Raw genomic sequence first — 22,291 nt, 5'->3', positions numbered from 1 at the left:
TTCTGCAAGCAGCCTATATAGAAGGCCCATATACAAGTCACAGACCACAGGTACCTTTCATATTCTACTGTTAAAACGGACTTGAAATTGGCACACATCTGCAGGCATGCTAACTGTTGAGTCAAAGTCTGAGACAGCGTCAAGTTAATCTTCTCGTAGGCCTACATGCGCACCAACATGGGTCGGTGAGCCCAGCGCCCCATACAGAGGCACGAGAATTGCCAAGTCAGGACCCACCATGCCCGCACCCAAACTATACGAAATACATCCCTGCTACTGCCAGTTCCTAGGGCCCTTTCTATCTAACCAGTCATTTGCTTCCTTTGGTGAGGAAAAAAGCTAAGTTCTATCTTCTTTAATAACTCACAGTTTTGCTGGATAAATAATCAAATCACTTAATTCAGCATCTCTGAATCTTCTCTTTATTTCAGTAACTTTTCCCTATTCTTCTGTGTGGATATGGAATAATCCAGAAATCATTATACAAGACTATTTAATCTCCAATTTTCTTTAATGTTCTGATTTTCTGCAGAATAACATCACGATCCTACTAGCATTTTCACTATCATACCCCAGGGTTACTTCCTAGAGGGGACTTCCCACACAAACTATGTATGGAAAACCCTTCCCCAATATATTTTTTTAAATCTACTCTGTAAAAATTCTGCGTAATTTTGGCCCTCCATCTCCTCCGGGAATCCAATCAACCTTAGATTTCATGTCCGATTACGACCCTCCATCTCATTAACTTTTTTTTTTAAAGGGGTTGTCTGGTTTCAGCAAATTAATGTTATTTTTTGTAGAATAAAAAGTTATACTGTACAATTTTCCAATAGACTTTTTGTGTAAATTACTTACAGTCTTCAAGATCTCTGCTTGCTGTTTGTAACGTCCGTGGTCGCTGACCACGAGCTCCTTCCATCCAGTCGACTCCCTTCTTTCCAGAGATGTCTGCACATGCGACCGTCCTGTTCCACAGTGACGACCAGGGTGCGCTCGCGAGCTCAGTCCAGCCTTAAGGAGCCAGGTGTGAACTTGAGCTGATTGCTCCCAGAGCACCCTGGACTATAAGAAGAGCTCTGCCCCTCCCTGTATTGCCTGAGCCTTGTTGTCGTTACCCTAGTTTCTTTCTGCAAATGATCTCCTAGTGTCTTCCAGTTCCCAGTGTTTCCTGTTCCTGCTACCTGTAACCTGTATCCCGTGCTATCCTGGTCAAGTACCATATTGAGTTGCAGTCGTGCTGTGCTGTGTTCCACGCCTGTCCTGTTACACAATGCCTGGTGTCTGCCTGCTGCCAAAGTCCTTTCCGAGCCTGCCTCGCTACTGTCTGAAGCAACCACAGCTATACCTATACGAACTTTAGACTTTTAGCTGTGTCCTGTTGGCCAGCTGCCATACCGTTAAGGCGGTACGGCCCAGTGGGTCCACGTACCCAACTTGACACTTTTATTTACTAGGAACATTCATTGTTACCTTCCAGTGGCTACATTTCTGTTCATGGTCATGTGATGTGGTGAGGATCGTTAGAAGACACAGCTCTGGTACACATAATGCAACTGTAACAATACCAGTAAATGTGTGTCCATCACATGACCATGGACAGAATTTTATCCACTGGAAGTAAACAATGAATGTTCCTACTGAAAAAAATTAATTATTTTGTTGAAACCAGACAACCCCTTTAAGTGTTTCATTTTCTGCTTTTACGCTGTTCAATTCTTTCATCACCTCTACCATTTGATTCTCCATCACATTAATCCGCTGTTCTGTATCTTTCACACGTTCACGTATTTTATTGATTTAATCTCGGATTAAAGGTAAGTCAGACTACACTTTCCCAATGTAGTTTTGTGATAGCGCTAATGCTTCAGCATTTTTATTAACATCTGTCAATATCTCTGTTAATATCATGTTACTATCAATCGCTTGCTCCTTCTTTGTCATTCCCATGTACACTGCCAATTTGAATGGTGGTTACTGTAGCTTGATATTCTACAACGGCACTTTTATTTTACACCATCTTTGCGGCTGTTCTTGTTTTAGTAGAGGGGTTCTCTAAGGAACAGTATTTGTCTAACTTAATTGATTTTTCACTTTATTTTGTTTGATTTATTTGGATAGTCTTTCATTTGAGTTGCTACCTCCTCAGTGCTGCTTTGCCTCTTCTCGATTTTTTCCCATTAAGCCAGTTGGAATAGTGGTTACTGTAGCTTGATATGGTCACGGATCGCCCAAGAAGAGCACAGTAAGATGGTAAGTCAGTCCCTTCAATCTCCTCACATGCAATGGTTTTCCTCAACTTTCAACGGGTAATAGCAGCGTGAGCTAGCAGCAATTTGATGGCGTCATCCAGGAGGTTGATAGTTCTCACCCTCTGCTTTGTTTGTTTGCTTACTACAACTTCCAGCAGGTTACAGCAGCTGGTTGTAGCAGCGGGTTGCACAGTGAGTTGTAGCAGTATTTTGCTTAGGGTTGTAGTAGCGGGTTATAGCAGCAGTTAATCAGGACCCACATGGTGCATGTTAGTCCATCGTCTTACCAAATAGCCTGGACTGGAGCTTGCTACGGATGTAGCTATCTTTATCTTGACTCTGATAAGTTGCTGGAGCATGTTATCACACAACAAAAGCCATCGAAAAAGTCAAGTTGAAGGGGTTGTCCACTACCGGACAACTGATGACCTATCCACCAGATAGGTCATCAGTATATCATCGGTGCGGGTCCAACACCCAGACCCCACACCGATCAGCTGCTTTGGCTGCCTAAGGGCATTGGATGTAATTGCACAGTATGCAATGTCCAGAGCCGGAAGCAGTTGACTAGGAGCAGAGATGCAGTACGGCAGCGCGGACGCTATTCCGTGGCCGGAGCCATTTGCTTCTGTCATGGACGTCTGTTGCAGGGATGCAGCCAGAGAAGCTACCGGAGAAGCTGATCGGTGCGGGGTCTGGGTGTCGGACCCCCATAGATCATATACCGATGACCTATCTGGTGGATAAACCATTAATTGTCCGGTAGTTGACAACCCCTTTAATGTTGCTTGACACTGTGTATTTAATGCATTAAAAGTCAAGATAAAGATGGCTACACCTGTACATCACGCTGCTACATGCTCCACATCCCGGAGAATACATCTTTAACATATAGTTAGGTAATGAAAATAATCTAAGAAAAAAATTCTTCAGGACCATGGACATGTCTAGCTGAATTTTAGTCAGGTCATCATCAGTGGAGTTGCATTGTATTTTGGAGGTGCTTTGTACATTCTCTTATAATTTAATTGTCTTTCTACCTTTGTTATAGTTAAGCTAATCTGTATACGTAGAAAAAGCTCTTCTGTGTCCAGACATTTCTTGACTTTGTTTTTGTTTGATGTTTCTTCTATTGTTCTTACCAAGGGGAGAAGGCAATTGCATTTATTGTATTTGTTTTTCAAGCTCATTTTCTACATATCCATTTAAGCTAGAAATGAAATTGTCTGTGCTGACAGATTCCAATTCTATTTCAATGACCCAAAGTTCTTACTGAGACAGAGAGAGGAGAACTATGAGCAAATAAACAAACAATCTTTAAGCAAATGATTCTAGCCAGGGGAAACATAAGATGTAAGTAGCTGTATTACATCAATTATGGATATGTAATTTGTTTTTCTGAGTTATGCCAGGCAGTAGCATGGTGGCTAATCTAATAGTTGCCTAGATACATTGTTGCTTTGTCAAATGAGGAGGAAAAAAATAAAGCCCAGAATATACATTGAATGCTGCTTGACATTTGTAAAGTACTAGGAAATATTTCCAATCATAATCTCATTTTGAAATAGGGAGAAGGAGGAAAGGACTTTAAATGAATAGATCTAATCAAGGCTGAAGTTTCCTTGGAAGATTGCAGGTAACCGTCTTTGAGTAGAACAAGTTCTACAAATTCTTCTGATTGCAATGGGGATTATATAAAGTTCAGTACTGCCTGACCCAGCCTGCCCTTCTCCAAAAACTACACAAGTGCTAAAGCCGTTGTTCTTAGATCAGTGTTTCTTAGAGCCACTAAGTCTGTTTTTCTCTGACCGTTAATTTTAAATCAGATAAATTTTTATCAAAAGTTAGCCTGTGATAGCAGTGATCTTACAGAGTAAGCAACAACTGATAATTCATCTGTGCATACAGTACAAACATACATAAATTCATTCTTTGAACTACAACTTTTTGGTTAAAGTGTCAGCATTAAATAACATTTTAAAGTTCGCATATAGCATAAATTTAAATGAAGATTTGAGTAACTTTAAAAAGATTATACAAGTCTTTGAGAAGGGTTTTAAAAGGTCTATCCCTCTAGTATATTCTTTTCTGGCGTAGTACAAAAATGCCAGAGGAAAATGCATAACAAAACTGATCTTATAGTTTCCAGAGGTCAATTTTGCCGCCAGACATCTCCCTGAGCTGGACAGAGAAACATTGCATTGTCCGGCTATAGAAAGGTGCACAAAGTGCACAACTTTTTAATCAGTAGTTTCCGGTCCAGGTAAAACATCAAATGGCCGTTTACAACTGTTAGGCTGGGTTCACACGACCTATTTTCAGGCGTAAACGAGGCGTATTATGCCTCGAATTACGCCTGAAAATACGGCTCCAATACGTCGGCAAACATCTGCCCATTCATTTGAATGGGTTTGCCGACATACTGTGCTAACGACCTGTAATTTACGCATCATCTTTTGACAGCTGTCAAACGACGACGCGTAAAATGACTACCTCGTCAAAGAAGTGCAGGACACTTCTTTGGACGTAATTTGAGCCGCTTTTCATTGAATTCAATGAAGAACAGCTCAAATTTACGGCCGTCGAAGACGCCTCGCATAATGCGAGGAGGAGCAATTACGTCTGAAACGACGGAGCTGTTTTCTCCTGAAAACAGTCTGTAATTTCAGACGTAAAAGGCAGCTATCATGTGCACATACCCTTATATGTGAACCAGCCCTAAAATAGACAATGCTACAAAGATTATTTTCATTGGCAAGATTATTCTTCTTTAACATGTTTAGGTACAATCTGAATAATGTCCCATTCTACAACTGCTATAAAACAAAAACTTGCATTGCCCGTGCACCAAAGAGCAATGACACATACAATCTTCCATATAACTTGTTCCATTGATGCATCAGATTTCCATGCCATTGGTCATCTTACTTTCATATAGTAGATCCATGGATCATTAGAATAAATATTATTATTTATTGTTTTGGGTGGATTATCTACCAGATACAGGCTGGGTCATTGGTTAATACAGCTTTGATTATATCCCTCTTGTCAACATAAGCTTCTGGCCCAGGGGTGTAACTAGAGAGTGCTGGGCCCCATGCCACACTTTTGAATGACCCCCCCAGGATGAACCCTCCTACCATGGACCGCCCAAACCTCTAATTCAGGCCTCCGATAAAACATAAAGAAGGGGATTTTCTTTACCGCCACTGGCTTCTCTTTAAGGTCCGCCCCTGTCTTCTCTTCAGGGTCCCGCCAGAATCTCCACAGGCTGCCACATCAGGCCCCAGCACACAAGGTCTGTGCCACGGCGCATGCAAGGTCCTAATGGCAGGTAGCATCAGGACGTTGTCTGGAATGCAGTATGCAATGTCAGCATTAGGACGTTGTGTGCGGCGTCGCATAAATCGTCTTGACGCTGCTGTCCTAATTTCTTAGTAAAATGAGTTGGTCAGATCAAAATTTAACTCCCCTTTGTAATGGTCCAGACCTGGCAAGTACTCAAGAAGCATCTCACCCACCTTTTAATAGAAATATTATAAACAGAACAATAGTGGCCTGTATAGACTAGGTATATTACTTTGCATGTATAAAAGTAAAAGTCCATATTTGACTACAATAAATTAAATTTCAATATTTGATATTAATATTACTGTATTGCACCAAGTAAAATATAATTACATCCTTAGTTTGTTTCAAATAAAGTTGTTTTTTTAGAATGCACAAGCAGCAAATGTACATTTTAGCAGTTGATTATTTTCTCTGCTCTGGAAATTTTACAAATAAAGTCTGTGTACAGTCTACTGATGCTTTATTTATTGTCTGGATAGCTTTACAGTGCACAGATGCTGACCTTTTCGGAGCACTTGCACTTAACACACAGCTGGAAAGGCGGGACGTTCCCATCAGAATCTTACTATCTGTTTAGGTACTTACACTTTATGCTTCAACCCACCTTTATTATACAATGATCCATCAAAGTAATAGCTTCCAGTATAGAAGCCAGTAGCCAGTTCTATGAGATGTCGGGCCCATGTATTTCCAGCACCGGGAAAGCTTGCCAAGGCAATAAGTTGTTTAGCACGATTTGGTAAAAATCTCCTGTCCATACAACGGTTATCTAAAAAAACATGATTAAAGACATTCCAGATGATTAGATCTTTTTTTTTTTAACAGTTATTGTTTTAGGAGTAAAATCACCAGTTCAATTATCAATTTCCACATAAGATAAGCTTCCCTTTGCAGATAAGATATGTAAAGTTACATCTATGGTCTGTTACATACAAGTGGCTATGATTACCAGAGGAGTACGTCAAGTAATATTTAATATTAAATCCATATTGTGGTAAGTGCCAACTAAAGTAGACAGCTATATACCTCTAGCTGTTCTTGATCTTCAAGTCCCTGCATGACATTTCCAAAATGACGGGAACTGTCTACCCCTGTCGTTAAAATACCATTTATATACTATTCATATTATTATTATTATTGTTAATATTAGTTATTTATGGCCATCAGCAATAGTGCTCATCTTGACCTGCAAGGAGTGTTTAGATGGTTATATCTGTCTAATAAGATTTCCTTCTACACTGTGAAATGTGAACTGTGAAAGGACAACACGGGGATACAAAGAACACCAAAGAGAGAAATCTTGTGGCAAGCATCACCTCCTCCGGCCTAGCAACTGGCAAAATAAAGTAAATGTTTGCCTGAAGTGCACATCTAACCCACTGATTTGTCACAATCCCATTGTGGGGTAAGGCAGGAATATTTATCTTAAAACTGAAATTAATATTCATGAAGCTGTTTGACTTTCAAGCTGGAAGGCTGAGTTTGATCGAAATACGTATCTATTTTTGCCTAGCAAGTATGTAAGGTGTAGACTGTGATCCGATATGATTCATTGCTTAAATGATTATCCAGAAACTTTTCATTCTTGGGACTTAAGTTTGATATCAGATGTTTTAAGGTACAGACAGGCCTGAGGTCCAGTGCCTAGGTTTACCCATGATGTGGTGGTATTCAAGCAGTATGTGGCTGAAATATTTGTTCATGGTATTGAGGTATTATACGGCCCTTGTATAATGCTATTTTTGTGTCTACTATGGCCTGTCATTAACGATGTATACAGACTCCATATTCTGACACAGCATAGTATGCACTGTATTTGCCAATACCACTTACACTTTCACCTAGTATTGTTCACTGCCACTCTTCTAAGTGGAGGTAACTTTTTGATAAACCTGTGACTGGAAAAAGATGACTCCTTTTTTTTGTCAGCAAAAGTGGGGCAAGATCTTCACACATATTTTATCCTGAATATTATTTTTTCAGTGCGATTATTTCAGAAAACAGGTGTAACTACATTAATACACGGCTACCATTGACTAAATTGGTGTGCATTTAATCTTAGTGCCTACAACAGCATGAGCTTCAAATATGGCCCTGCATACAGAATTCATGTTGCTTTTCATGTAAAATTAAAATCAATACAAAAAAGCTTCTACTTTTATAACCATAAAATTAGTACAGGCAGTACAAAATATTTTGGCTAGTGTTAGGAACATATGACACATCTAATGTGGATATGAAGTACAGGACATAAGCTCTCCAGGCACCATAATGACCCATTATATTAAGAAAGATTTACTGGGATGCGTCTGCAGTCCTACCTTGTACTTGTGTTTGATACACTATGAAATATTCTGGTGTGCCACAGCTCTCAAATTCCTCTCCAGTACATTTCTGAGCACACAGCTGCTCATCTTCCCGCTCGTGAAGTGTGAAATAAGTTGTGGGAAAAGCACAGTGACAGACTGTTCCTGCAAGTACTGCCAATGGATATTCCTGTGGGAAGTCAATGAGAACAGTAGCTTAATGTAATGGAAGAAGAATGTCATATATTTCCACTAATGTGACTCACTCTTTTACATTTCCTGCTCAAACGGAAACATTTAATTACATGGAAATATACTTATTCTGTATAAATTATTATTTTTTTTCTCTATACTGTATATTAGATATACAGATTTTTAGCTTAACAGGGTAGTTTTGTCACTGTACATAGTGGAAAGTTGATATACTATGCATACCGCCCATCTTCTTTAAAAAGACCACCCTCTAGAAGACCACTTTCAATGTAATTTTGGGTGGTTGTCTCAAAGAGTTTTCAATTTAGTTATATAAATGAGGCAAAAAATAGGCTTTTTTTAGGAGGCACAGAAGTGGATACCCAAGCAGAAATACATTCCAGCAGTGTGGGAGATGTGTCATCAATATTTATTACAGCCATGCAATGCATTTTAAAGAGGCTCTGTCACCAGATTTTGCAACCCCTATCTGCTATTGCAGCAGATAGGCGCTGCAATGTAGATTACAGTAACGTTTTTATTTTTAAAAAACGAGCATTTTTGGCCAAGTTATGACCATTTTCGTATTTATGCAAATGAGGCTTGCAAAAGTACAACTGGGCGTGTTGAAAAGTAATAGTACAACTGGGCGTGTATTATGTGCGTACATCGGGGCGTGTTTACTACTTTTACTAGCTGGGCTTTCTGATGAGAAGTATCATCCACTTCTCTTCAGAACGCCCAGCTTCTGGCAGTGCAGATCTGTGACGTCACTCACAGGTCCTGCATCGTGTCGGCACCAGAGGCTACAGTTGATTCTGCAGCAGCATCAGCATTTGCAGGTAAGTAGCTACATGGACTTACCTGCAAACGCCGATGCTGCTGCAGAATCATCTGTAGCCTCTGGTGCCGACACGATGCAGGACCTGTGAGTGACGTCACAGATCTGCACTGCCAGAAGCTGGGCGTTCTGAAGAGAAGTGGATGATACTTCTCATCAGAAAGCCCAGCTAGTAAAAGTAGTAAACACGCCCCGATGTACACACATAATACACGCCCAGTTGTACTTTTACTTTTCAACACGCCCAGTTGTACTTTTGCAAGCCTCATTTGCATAAATACGAAAATGGTCATAACTTGGCCAAAAATGCTCGTTTTTTAAAAATAAAAACGTTACTGTAATCTACATTGCAGCGCCTATCTGCTGCAATAGCAGATAGGGGCTGCAAAATCTGGTGACAGAGCCTCTTTAAGCTCTGTGCAGGGTGTACACTCACTGCATAGCTTCAATCGATTATGCTGGAACTCATTTCTTCTTGGATATCCACACCAATGCTCCCCATACAGCCTATTTTTTGCCTTGTTTATATACATATTTGGACATCATAGGAGTCACGCTGTAGGATCTGGGTGTCTGCTGTGTAGGGCTTGCAGAGTTTTGGAAACCTATGTTTGGTGCTGAAGACCATCTAAGCACAAACGATCCATGCATAACTGAAATAAGCGAGTTGACACACTATTTCAAGTATATTTTCACACTTCTTTCCACCAATATTGCTAACTTAGAGTGCACCGGTCTCGGTCTTTTCTTTTTATTACTAAAGTGAAATAAATAGTGGTATATATGAAACCTCCCATTTACACTTTCTACAATTTGAAAGTGCACCTATTATGTACAGTACTGTGCTTAAGTTTTAGGCAGTTGTGGAAAAATGATTCAAAATAAGAATGCTTTCAAAAATAGAAGTGTTAATAGTTTTTTTTATCAATTAAAAAATACAAAGTGAATGAACAGAAGAGAAATCTAAATCAAATCCAAATTTGGTTTAACCACACTTTGCCTTCAAAATTTTGTAGGCTTATAGTCAGGTGTATGATTAACCAATTATAACAAACAGGTGATAATGATCATCATTTTCATATGTAGGTTTGTTACACAGTCATCAACTGTAACATAAACAGCTGTGTAGGAGGCTTAAAACTGGATAAGGAACACCCAAACTCCGCTACAAAGGTGAGGTTTCATGCCACAGGTCCACCATGGCAAGACATGTGCACAGCTACGAAACACAAGGTAGTTATACTGCATTAGCAAGATCTCTCCAAGGCAAAGATTTCAAAGCAGGTTTCAAGATGTGCTGTTCAAATCTTTTGAAGAAGCACAAAGAAATGGGCAACGTTAAGGACTGTAGACACAAGGGTCGGCCAAGGAAACCATGCAGCAGATTAAAGACACATCATGGTTGCTTCCCTTCGAAATTGTAAGATGTCCAGCAGTGCCATCAGCTCAGAACTGGCTGAAACCATTGGGACCCAGGTACACCCATCTACTGTTCAGAGAAGTCTGGCCAGAAGTGGTCTTCCTGGTAGACTTGTGACCAAAAAGCCATGCCTTCAACGTGGAAACAAGGCCAAGTGACTCAACTATGCATGAAAACATAAGAACTGGGGTGTAGAAAGATGGCAGCGGATGCTCTTGACTGATGAGTCAAAATTGTAGCTGTAACAGAAGGCAGTTTGTTCGCCGAAGGGCTGGAGAGCGGTACAATAATGAATGTCTGCAGGCAACAGTGAAGCATGGTGGAGGTTCCTTGCAAGTTTGGTACTGCATTTCAGCAAATAGAGTTGGCGATTCGGTCAGGATTAATAGTGTCCTTAATGCGGAGAAATACAGGCATGCAATATCATCAGGGAGGCGTCTGATTGGCCCCAATTTATTCTGCAGCAGGACAATGATCCAAAACATACAGCCAATGTCATTAAGAATTATCTTCAGCATAAAGAATAGCAAAGGATCCATGGAAGTTATGATATGGCCCCCACAGAGCCTTGATCTCAACATCATCAAGTCCGTCTGTGATTACATGAAGAGACAGAAGGATTTAAAGAAGCCTAAATCCACAGAAGATCCGAGGTTAGTTATCCAAGATGTTTAGAACAACCTCCCTGTCGAGTTCCTTCTAAAACTGTGTGCAAGTTTCCCTAGAAAAATGTATGCTGTTTTGAAGGCAAAAGGTGGTCATGCGAAATATTCATTTGATTTAGATTTCTCTTCTGTTCACTCACTTTACATTTTCTTTATTGATAAAAGAAACTATTAACACTTCTATTTTTGAAAGCATTCTTACTTTGCAGCATTTTTCCACAACTGCCTAAGACTTGATTAGACAGATGAGACATTTTTTTGCTCATGATCTAAATTTCAATATATGTGTATTGGAGTTCACATTATAAAAGCATATGCATGTGCAACAAAGAGCGACAACTCCCTTTTCATTGCTTTCCCTCTCACAGCAGATCTTGGTGAAAAAAAGATGTTGAACAGGCTATGGCTGTGACTGGCTTGTTGCATTTAGCTTCATATCAAAGCCAGCAGTTCTGTGAGAACTGCAACCTGGACAGATAAGTGAACCCTAGACCAGCAGGGATATTACTATTATATCAATAGACACCAATACTTCATTAGAGTGCTATTATTAATACTAGAAATATTATCATTGTTATTATTGTTAGTGAACTACTAGGTCACCAAACAGTTTATTTACTAACACACTAGATCACCGCAATATCATCTATTATTCCACTAGACCACTAGGGATATTTTATACCACTAGATCATCAGGCACATACAATTCTCTCAGTAGTGTAATAAGTTATAATATTATATTCAAATTAAAAGGATTATTATTGCATATATTGGAAATACGTGTATACGAAATTGTAATATTGTATCAAATAATCAGGATGATAAGGAGCCTTTAAATGGGCACTGTCATTTCGACAAACTTTGCATAAATTAATAGTACAGGCAATTATAAGAAACTTTGTAATATATCTTATTAGAGTAACAGGACTCTTTCTGCACTTATCTGGCTGTTACCCTGCTGCCTCTTCCTCTGCTAAACTGACTTGCACTCTGAAAATTCGGCTATCTCCATCTCGAGACGGACTGCAGCACACATGTATCAGATTACACATGTCTATGGAAGCCTATGACATACCTCCCAACTTTCAAGTATCGCAAAGTGGGACAACCGATGCGGCGCGCATAATGTGGCAATTTTTTTTCTTTTAAGCCATGCCTCTAACCCCACCTAATCCCCACCCATAAACACCCTGTTCAGCCCACAAAGTATCAGGCTCCTATAGTGCCTCCCCACAGTATAATTCCCTAATAGAACCCCCCACACAGTATAATGACCCTATATCTGCCCCCACGCAGTATAATACCCTATAGTGCCTCCCACACAGTATAATGCCAAATAGCTGCACCCACACAATATAATGCCCCCATAGCTGCCCCATACAGTATATTTCCCCCATACATGCCCCATACAGTATAAAGCCTACACAGCGGCCACAAAATAGTATAATTCCCCCATAACTGCCCCCAAACAGTATAATTCCCCCATAGCAGCCCAGAAACTGTATAATGCCCATACACAAGCCCCAATACAGTATAATGCCCACACAGATGCCCCCATACAGTATAATGCCCCATAGATGCCCCATGCAGTTTAATGCCCGCATAGCTGCCCCATACAGTATAATGCCCCATAGTTACCCCCATACAGTATAATGCTCCCACAGCTGCCGCATACAGTGTAATGCCACCATAGCTGCCACCATACAGTATAATGTCCCCTTAGCCCCTAATGCCAGTGCCCACATAGATAGTGCCACAGTGTCCATGCAGATAGTGCCATACATGGTGCCCATGTAGACAGCGTCACAGTGTCCCCTGTAGATAGTGCCCATATAGTGCCACCGTGTCCTTGTAGATAGTGCTACACCCCCTTGAATATAGCTCTACCCCTTGTAGATAGCACTGCCCCCTGAAGAGAGCGCCATTGGGGCTTCCTCTAGGAGTGGAATCCCCAGCTAGAGCATCCACCATGCTGTGGCTGGGGATTCTGATCCAAGAGGAGCCCCTGACGTCCCTGTCCATACATGGACAGTGATGTCAGGGGCTCCCTTTAGGAGTGGAATGCCCGGCCAGAGCATTGCCGACGCTCTAGCCAGGTATTCCGCTCCAGGAATAGCCCTTGACATCACTGTCCATATATGGATAGTGACTCCAGGGGCTTAAGCGGAATTCCCAGCCAGAGCATTGGCAATGCTCTGGCCGGAGATTCTGGTCCTGGAGGGAGCTCTTGACGATATCTAGGGCTCCCCCTAGGAGTGGAATCCCCAGCCGGAGTGTCGGAAATGCTCTGGCCAGGGATTGCGCTCCTGAAGAAGCGCCTGACGTCACTGTCCTTAAATGGACAGTGACATAAGAGGCTCCAACAGGAGCAGAGGAGTATCGGCAACACTCTGGCCAGGGATTCCACTCCTTGAGGAGCCACTGACATCACTGTCCATATATGGACAGTGATGTCAATGGCTTTCCCAAAACAGGAGTCCCTGGCCAAAGAGCTTGCATTGCTCTGGCAGGCAACTCCATAGTTAAAAGTTCGACATCACTGTCCATATATCCATATATACTCATGAGATCACGCTGTGACGGGACTTCCTCCCACAGGTCCTTCACCGAAGTGACGGAAGAGTCAACAGACATCACCTCCAGGACGTTTATCCGAATCTACAGTGGCTGGAGGCGATGTCTGTTCAGTCTTTCATGGCTCCGATGTAGAACCTGTGGGAAGAAGTCTCGTCACAGCGTGATCTCGCGAGATCACACTGTGCAGTGAAACAAGCTGGGCTGGAATGAAGAGAAGTGTATGATGCTGATTGGTCAGCATCATACACTTCTCTTTACAACGCCCACTTGGTCAAAAGTTAAGAAACGCCCAGTTGGAAATTAAGAAACGAATTAGCATAAATCTAAAATTGCTCATAACTTGCTCAAAAATGATCGTTTTTCAAAATAAAAACCACTGTTGTTATCTACATTACAGCGCCGAGCAGATTATGTAGAAGATAGAGCACTTATAATCTGGTGACAGAGCCTCTTTAATTATACATCTCATTTTGAAGAGGAAAAATAATTTACAAATACTGTGGTTTTATTTTTTGGGAAAACTTGCAAAATATTTCATACAAGTTTTTAGTGCCCACTAGGTCATGAGCTGGATCAAAGAGTTATCTAAATGCAATTGTTCGTATTAATAGAAAGGTGGCTCATTATAAGACTATTTTTGCACATTAACTACTTAAAAAAGCAAATAGACTTCAATAAAATCAACCCTTTTGATGCTGAACTTTTAACTTCTTTAACCTATAGAGTGATTACTAGACAGAACATTCCACAGCCTTATATCGATGTGAAAGTGCAGAATTATGAGGAAGAATTTCTAAAGCTGACAGACAGTTTAACACCATGAGCTGAGACAGAGCAGAGCTAATCAAAGGAACTAAGATCACAGATTTTATGTACAAGCTGCCTTCTCTAGAGAATTTGTAGATATGCCCAATATGTCTGAAAGAACCTATAAAAAAATATTGCACAATATTATTTTATATTTTAAGCGTGAGGGCTGAACGTCATGCTACAGTGGAGCAGCTCACCGTGAAAATCAACCAGGGGGCTCCCAGACGTGTGTCTAAAACAACAGCTCAGCGAACCCTACTGCGTATGGGGCCCCAAAGCTGACGGATGGTCACTGCTCCTATGCTAACAAAGGTGCATAGAAAAAAAGGCTTCAATTTGCATGGCAGTATCGGAATTGGACCTCCGATGATTGGCAAAGGGTGCCTTCTCCGTAAAATCACGTTTTCTGCTTTATCAAACGGATGGACGTTGGCGTGTCAGATGAGTAACATCAGAGAACAAACATGCAAACATGCAACCATTGCTGGAAGAACACAAGCTGGTGGCAGCAGCGTTATGGTCTGGGGAATTTTTTCTTGGAATTCTCTGGGCCCCCTCATCCATGTGAAAGGCACTCTGAATAGATTTGTGTATGAATCCATCATTGCAGATCACGTCCACCCATATATGCTGTTTGTCTTCCCTGGGGCAGATGGAATCTTCCGGCAAGACAATGTGACATGTCACACGGCTAGAAATGTCCGACAGTGTTTGGAAGAGCACAACCAAGACTTCCATGTGCTTTCCTGGCCCCCTAATTCGCAAGACTTGAACCCATTTGAGCATCTGTGGGACCACCTCGATCGTCTTGTTCGCTCTATGGATCCTCCCCCACGCACACCTCCAGCAAATATGGGATGCACTGCAGTCAGCATGGCTCCAGGTACCTGAGACAACCTACCAGCACCTTATTCAGTCACTCCCAGCCGTTCTAGCTTCACACGCCAGTTACTTTGGATATTAGCTCTTGGTCATAATAATGTGACTCGACTGTGTATATGAATACAGATTTGTTCTTTATATATTACGGACATATTATGCAAGAAATGAATTCATTCTCTTTAATTCCTTCCCCAAGAGGAGCATATAATTTATCTCAGACAATAACACACTTAGGAGATTTTAATAGCATGCCATTTAGTATACAGGATTAGGATTCATGCACACAAATATAATACGGCTCTGTACAAACTTTGAGTTAAGTTAATATGACACTATAGCGGGCCTCACCTTACCTTTATATGCCTCCAATTTCATATGGGGGAATGCAGAGTTGATTCAGGGGATTGATCCATCAGACATACCTCCCAACCGTCCCGGATCCAGCGGGACAGTCCCGGATTCCTGGCGGTGTCACGCTGTCCCAGGCAACCGGTGGTATGTCCTGGTTTTAACTGTATCTGCGTCCAAAGGCCGCAGATACAGTTGAATCCAATGGTGAAGCATGGAGCCGTCAGTACCCTGATTCACCATTCACAATGTAACACCAGCCGTGAGCAGCTCGGCACAGACAGGCACGGTGCAGTGACATCTTCGCACCTGTCTGCGCTGAGCCACTCAAAGCACTGACCGGAGGAGCAGAGGGATCTTCTCCACTCATCGCGGGAACGGGGTTAGTTGAGTATTTTTTTTTTTTTTATTAGGCACTATGGGGGCATTATACTCAGTATGAGGAGCAGCTCTGGGAACATTATACTGTGTGAGGGCAGCTCAGGGGGCATTATACTGTATGGGGGCATCCATGTGGGCATTATACTATATGGGGGCATTATACTGGATATGGGGGGCAGATATGATGGCATTTTACTGTGTGGGGGCAGCTATGGGGGCATTATATTGTATGGTGGCAGCTTTGGGGCCTTTTACTGTATGGGGGAATACATGGGGCATTATACTGTGTGAAGGGGGGCTCTATGGGGGCATTATACTGTGAGAAGGCACTATGGCAGCATGATACTCTGTAGGCTGAACTGGGTGTGTATGGGTGGGGATTCGGCGGGGTTAGACGCGTGGCTTAACAGGGAAAATATTTGCCGCATCAGTTGTCCCTCTTTACAATACTTGAAAGTTGAGAGGTATGCATCAGATGCTGTATTAGAGGTGTTTTTCATTAAAAGCATTGCTAATAGGGGTTAACATTTCCATAATATAGTGTGTTACAGAAGTACTAAACATTAGTACACATAGTGCCTACATTTTCATAGTATGGAGCAATATGGACTCCATGTGCCTCCTTACAGACTCTGTGTACAGAACTATCCAACCTGCACTAGGCCTTAGGATGATATTCCATTTAAAATTTACATGAGCATTAGGAAATATACAAACTTTATTCACATGTTGCCCTTGGTTTAACTTATGATCCCATCCAATACTGCAAAAACTGATGCTATAATAAATAGCACAGCAATTAAGTTAAGTATTTTTTTTATCAAGATATGTATAACCATTTCCTGTACAATTAACACATTTAATAAAAGTAATAACATTTTAATGTAATATCTGCAAGGTATAGCCAGCAGATATGATAAAATATGTTAGGCATTGAGGTTTAAATGACCTGAAATATTTAACGCTTAGACGATGAACGGAACACAGTACAGGATTTGATGCGTTCGCATAAATGTCACATTTTACAGTGGCTGTAAAACTGCATATTCCTTTTCATCTTTTTAATTTCAAAAACTGCACTAAATTTCAGAAAGATGTCTGTAATCATGATAAAACACTAAAATCTAAATAAAAGGAATAAAATAAATATATGCTGTATCTGTATGTTCGCATAATTTTTATGACTTTATTTCTGCCCTGTGGTTCTGATTCTTTCTTTAAAACAGTCATATGGATCGTAGCTAATGTTTACAAGCCACAAACAGCTTTAATATAAGCAGTGAACATATAGAGGTCTGAAAAAGTATTTGCCTCCTTCCCTTTGTCCATTTTTATTGTATATGTGTCACATTAAAGAATATGTGATCTTTAATCCCTTCCCGACGCAGCCATTTTTCAGATTTTGATTTTTGTTTTTTTCTCCCCAACATCAAAAAGCCATCATTTTTTTTATTTTTCAGTCGATAAAGCCGTATGAGACCACTTTTTATTGTACCATATCATGTACTAGGAAACTGGACCAACAATTATTTTGGGAATGGAAAGGGAAAAAAACTGAGAGGACCGAGATTTTTGAGTGGCTTCGTTTTACGGCATTCACCGTGTGGTAAAAGGACATATTAATTTTATTCTTCTGGTCAATATGATTATGGTAATACCAAATTTATATTGTTTTTTTAATAAACCGAATAATACCCCGAATGATACTAGTGGTCCTAGTGACTAATTAAAACTAAACCAGAACAAGAAACAAGTCACGACCAGGTGTTTGAAAAAATACAAATAATCTTTATTAAAGTCAATTAGACACATGGAGACAACGTATAACACTTAGACATAATAAAATGCCATGGACCCTCGAACACAAACGGAATCCGAACGTAAAAGCAGAGTAGCCCCCCAGATGTAAAAATGGTCTGACACAACCTATATATGGCTAAAGTGCATAAGTACATATTAATGAGCAGGTACTAGGCATGGTACGCTTTGCACAGATGAACACATAAATAAGTATAGAGAATATATATAAGGTACAATCTAAGTAAAAACGACATGTAAAGTAGTATACCTACACCTGCGTATAAGAAGATAAATAGGAGATCAAGACCAGGAGGGGGACCTCTGCTTAACCCAACGCGCGTTTCGCTGGTGCTTCGTCAACCCCTGACGAAGCACCAGCGAAACGCGCGTTGGGTTAAGCAGAGGTCCCCCTCCTGGTCTTGATCTCCTATTTATCTTCTTATACGCAGGTGTAGGTATACTACTTTACATGTCGTTTTTACTTAGATTGTACCTTATATATATTCTCTATACTTATTTATGTGTTCATCTGTGCAAAGCGTACCATGCCTAGTACCTGCTCATTAATATGTACTTATGCACTTTAGCCATATATAGGTTGTGTCAGACCATTTTTACATCTGGGGGGCTACTCTGCTTTTACGTTCGGATTCCGTTTGTGTTCGAGGGTCCATGGCATTTTATTATGTCTAAGTGTTATACGTTGTCTCCATGTGTCTAATTGACTTTAATAAAGATTATTTGTATTTTTTCAAACACCTGGTCGTGACTTGTTTCTTGTTCTGGTTTATTGTTTTTTTAATATTTGACTGCTTTTACAAGGAAAAAATGAATTGTTAAAAATGTAATTTGTTTAGTGTCGCCACATTCTGAGAGCCATAACATTTTATTTTTTCTGTCGATTGAGAGGTATAAGGGTTACTGGAAGGTAATCTGTAGTTTCTATTGGTACCATTTTGGGGTACATGAGACCTTTTGATCAATTTTTATTCTATTTTATATGGGAGATGAGGTGACCAAAAAACAGTAATTTTGTCGTTTTATTTCTTTATTTTTATTTTTTTACAGCGTTCACCGTGCAGGTTAATTTTTTTAATATTGTGTTAGCTTGGACTTTTACGGATGCGGCAATACCAGTTGTGTAAATTTTTTTTTCTAATATGTAGAATTTTTTTTACTTATGAAACAAACTTTATTCAACTGTTTTTAACTAGTCCTCCTAGGGAACTCGAACCAGCGATTGTTGGATAGTCAACACAACATAGTGCAATACAAATATGTGTACAAAGATTGGTGTACAAAAATGGCAGAACTTAAGGCCTTAATTAGGCCACCAGTCTGTCGTGTCGACCATCGTCAGGTGGGCCGACCCATAATCCTAACGGCTTATATGTCATTCACCTCGGCATCTAAGGGGTCAAAAGAGCAGAATCACGCTCATTACACTGAATTATCGGCTGTACGATACAGCTGACACGCTCATTCTATGGAGCGGGCTCAGTCCGTGAGCCTGCTCCATACACCCTCACCGGACATCCTCTGTATATATATATGGCAGATGTCTGGAGGGGGTTAAATAAATTATAATAATAGACTTACGCCTCATGCACACGACCGAGTGTGCCCTGTCTGAGTCCCGTCAGTGATCCGAGGAAAGATAGGACATGTTCTATGTAAGCAATAAGTTTTTACCTTGTAAAATTAATTGAAAAAAACAATATAAATTTTGTATCGCCATAATCGTATTGACCCACAGAATAAACCTAAAGGGGATGTCCAAAGACCAAAAATTGCTACCCATTCATCTTGTTATATGACAAGAAGTTACATACTAATGGACTTTAATTTTGAATTCTGGACCAAATCACTCTGCCGTTTACTCTTATTTGATGACGTGCCGACACAATTCCATGTGACTGAGGGCTGCCTCCCATCAAGTTTGTGTCGGCGCGTCATCGAGCACATGACGGAAAGAGGCTGGCTCTCTTGGCAAGATAGCATCGTTGCACACTCAGCCTAAACAAGGTGGGAGATAAATTTACAAAGCATGCGGTGGGCGAGGAATCCTGTGCAGAGACAAAAACAGTGGATGACAGGAGGAGAAGGAGCAAGTCCTGCCTCTTATCTGGCAGAAGAAAACCATGTCTGTTGTGATATCGTGGTTCGGTGATTAACCCTAAAATAATAATTTATGAGTTAAAATGGTGTCTTAGATTCTTACGATGAGGGAAGCTTTTTAAAAGTATTTTAAGGAATTTCTTTGTATTTTTGGGTCATTGGACAACCCCTTTAACATGTTGTTTTAACAGAACGGTGAACGACGTAAAAACAAAACCCCCCAAACAATTGAGGAATCGCTGTTTATCTCCCATTCTACCCCACAAATATTTTTTTTCCCAGTTTCCCAGTACATTATATGGTACAATAAATGATGCAGTGAAAATCTACAACTTGTCCCGCAAAAAAAAAGCCCTCATATGGCTTTATCGAGGGAAAAATAAAAAGTTATGACTTTTGGAATGTGGGGAGGAAAAAACGGAAGTGAAAATCTGAGAAAAGGCTGCGGAGGAAATGGGTTAATGTTGACTTATAATGCAGTTTGTCCGCACAGCCAACCATCTGCACTAGCTGTATATAAAGCGATTTATATACAGAGCAATGTACATGTTTCTACTATACATATCAACTTGTATAGGTGAGCCAGCAGTGAGTGCATTTAGCACTAGTATTAATAATAATGTCAGGATTGAAAACGATAAACTCCTATGTCCCAGGCAGTAGCTTTTCTCATTGAGCTACTAGTGCTGCTAGACTTAATTCCCTATTTAGTCTCACAATTTTGACTTCCTATATAGCTTTGCCGATGGATCTTCTCCTTCTCAGACATTGAGCTTCCTGCCTCTAGTTTAGTTGACTAGACTAGACATTGTAGTGTAACGCCGGCGCTCTGCACTCATTGGCGTACTATCACTCCCAGCAAGCAAAACAGCAAGGCACTTCCTTCTGCTGTTGGTGTTGCTGGGTTTGCTTATAGGGCACGCGTGTGCTCACTTCCTGCATCTTATAGGGCCAGTGCGCGCACCAAAATCCATCCACAGCCTATCCTTGTCAATCAACAGGCATATTAGTCTGCTTCACTGGACACATCCTGCCTGAGCAATATTGGAACAACCTAGAGTTATCCAGCAAAGGTTCCTGTGTGCATCTATCCTGTCTGCTATTGCTACCAGTTATCAGCCAGTATCCAGTTGTCCGTTAACAGCCTGTATCCTGTCTGCTATTGCTACCAGCTGTCAGCCTGTATCCAGTTGTCTGTTATCAGCCTGTATCCTGTAATCCGGTACCAGACTGCATCCAGCAATCCAGTACCAGCCTGCATCCAGTAATCCGCTGTCACCCTGTATCCAGTTAACTGATGTCCACCAATGTCCAGCTACCTGCCTGTGTCCTGTTATCCGTTGCCAGCCGCTACTTTCAACGGTTGACTCAGTGGGTCAACAACCTTCTGGTCGTTACATGTTGCCTTACCCTACAAGCTATTGCTGCTTATTTGTGCACCTAACTTGGATTATTTCCTGAGCACGTCTCTGTCTAATGCTACAAATGCCTTACAAACTGTTGCTACTTATCTGTGTAACAAACCTGGACTTTTACTTGACTACTCTTGCTAATTTCATCCACCGTCCAGATTGTTTCAGCCACTGGACTCCAAATCTGCTTCAAGATCTTGACAACTTTAGCATAATTGATTTTAGAAAGTTTGAATGGAAGTTTGAGCAATTTGCTCACTCCATCAAACCCAATAATTTCAATGTAAAACAACCTCGCATGTACAGCCGCTCACCACCAGCAGTATGGTATAAAACCAGTCCCTTCTAGGGATGAAGATTAAGTCTGTATATAAATAGATAAAGGTGAACACATTCTTTAAACTTAAAATCAACAATACTCAACTGTTATTTTTATTCATTTTAATATCAAGGATGCCTAATAATAGAGGCTGGTTTCGTAGGATTTGGGTCAAAGTGTTGCTGCCGTAATACAGATGCTAAAATGTAGTAGCATAACTAATGTCTGAGATCGACCTTAATTTCAATTACCATCAATAAGTACCTTTCATGTATAAAGATAAACTACGTTAGCAATTTATTAAAGACAATATTTATCCATACTGTAATATGAACTTGAATATGGATTTCAAACGGTTATACTTAATATCTCCATAGATCTATGGTACAAAAGTTTATGTTGAATGGGCAATTGTTAACTTCACGTGTAAACTTCTTCTTCTGTACTGCAAATTCTCACCAAGCAGAGACTTGATTAATATAACTCAATTTAGAAACACTTTCGATACTCTGCTTCACTGTCAATACAACCATTCATTTTTTCCCCCCAGTCTAATGATATTTCCAGGTCATTTTTTGCACATGATTGAAGTCATTCTTGTGGTGATAGTGAACATA

The 22,291-nt window shown here is 40.6% G+C and overlaps 1 protein-coding gene across 2 annotated transcripts in view; it reads right to left on the bottom strand.

Annotated features, from left to right (window-relative positions):
* WSCD2 (WSC domain containing 2) overlaps nt 1-22,291 on the bottom strand; it is a 465,220-nt gene that overhangs the window by 56,592 nt on the left and 386,337 nt on the right. For both annotated transcript variants that reach the window (XM_075835153.1, XM_075835162.1), the window contains 2 exons: nt 7,925-8,099; nt 6,208-6,372 (listed from right to left, as the gene is read on the bottom strand). In XM_075835153.1, coding sequence (XP_075691268.1) covers nt 6,208-6,372; nt 7,925-8,099 — 340 coding nt within the window. The remainder of the gene's footprint in view (nt 1-6,207; nt 6,373-7,924; nt 8,100-22,291) is intronic.

Source organism: Rhinoderma darwinii, chromosome 1 (assembly GCF_050947455.1).
Source record: "Rhinoderma darwinii isolate aRhiDar2 chromosome 1, aRhiDar2.hap1, whole genome shotgun sequence".
Lineage (NCBI taxonomy): Eukaryota > Metazoa > Chordata > Amphibia > Anura > Rhinodermatidae > Rhinoderma > Rhinoderma darwinii.
Note: the sequence above shows the minus strand (reverse complement) of the source record. Positions and strands in the feature narration are given on the sequence as shown.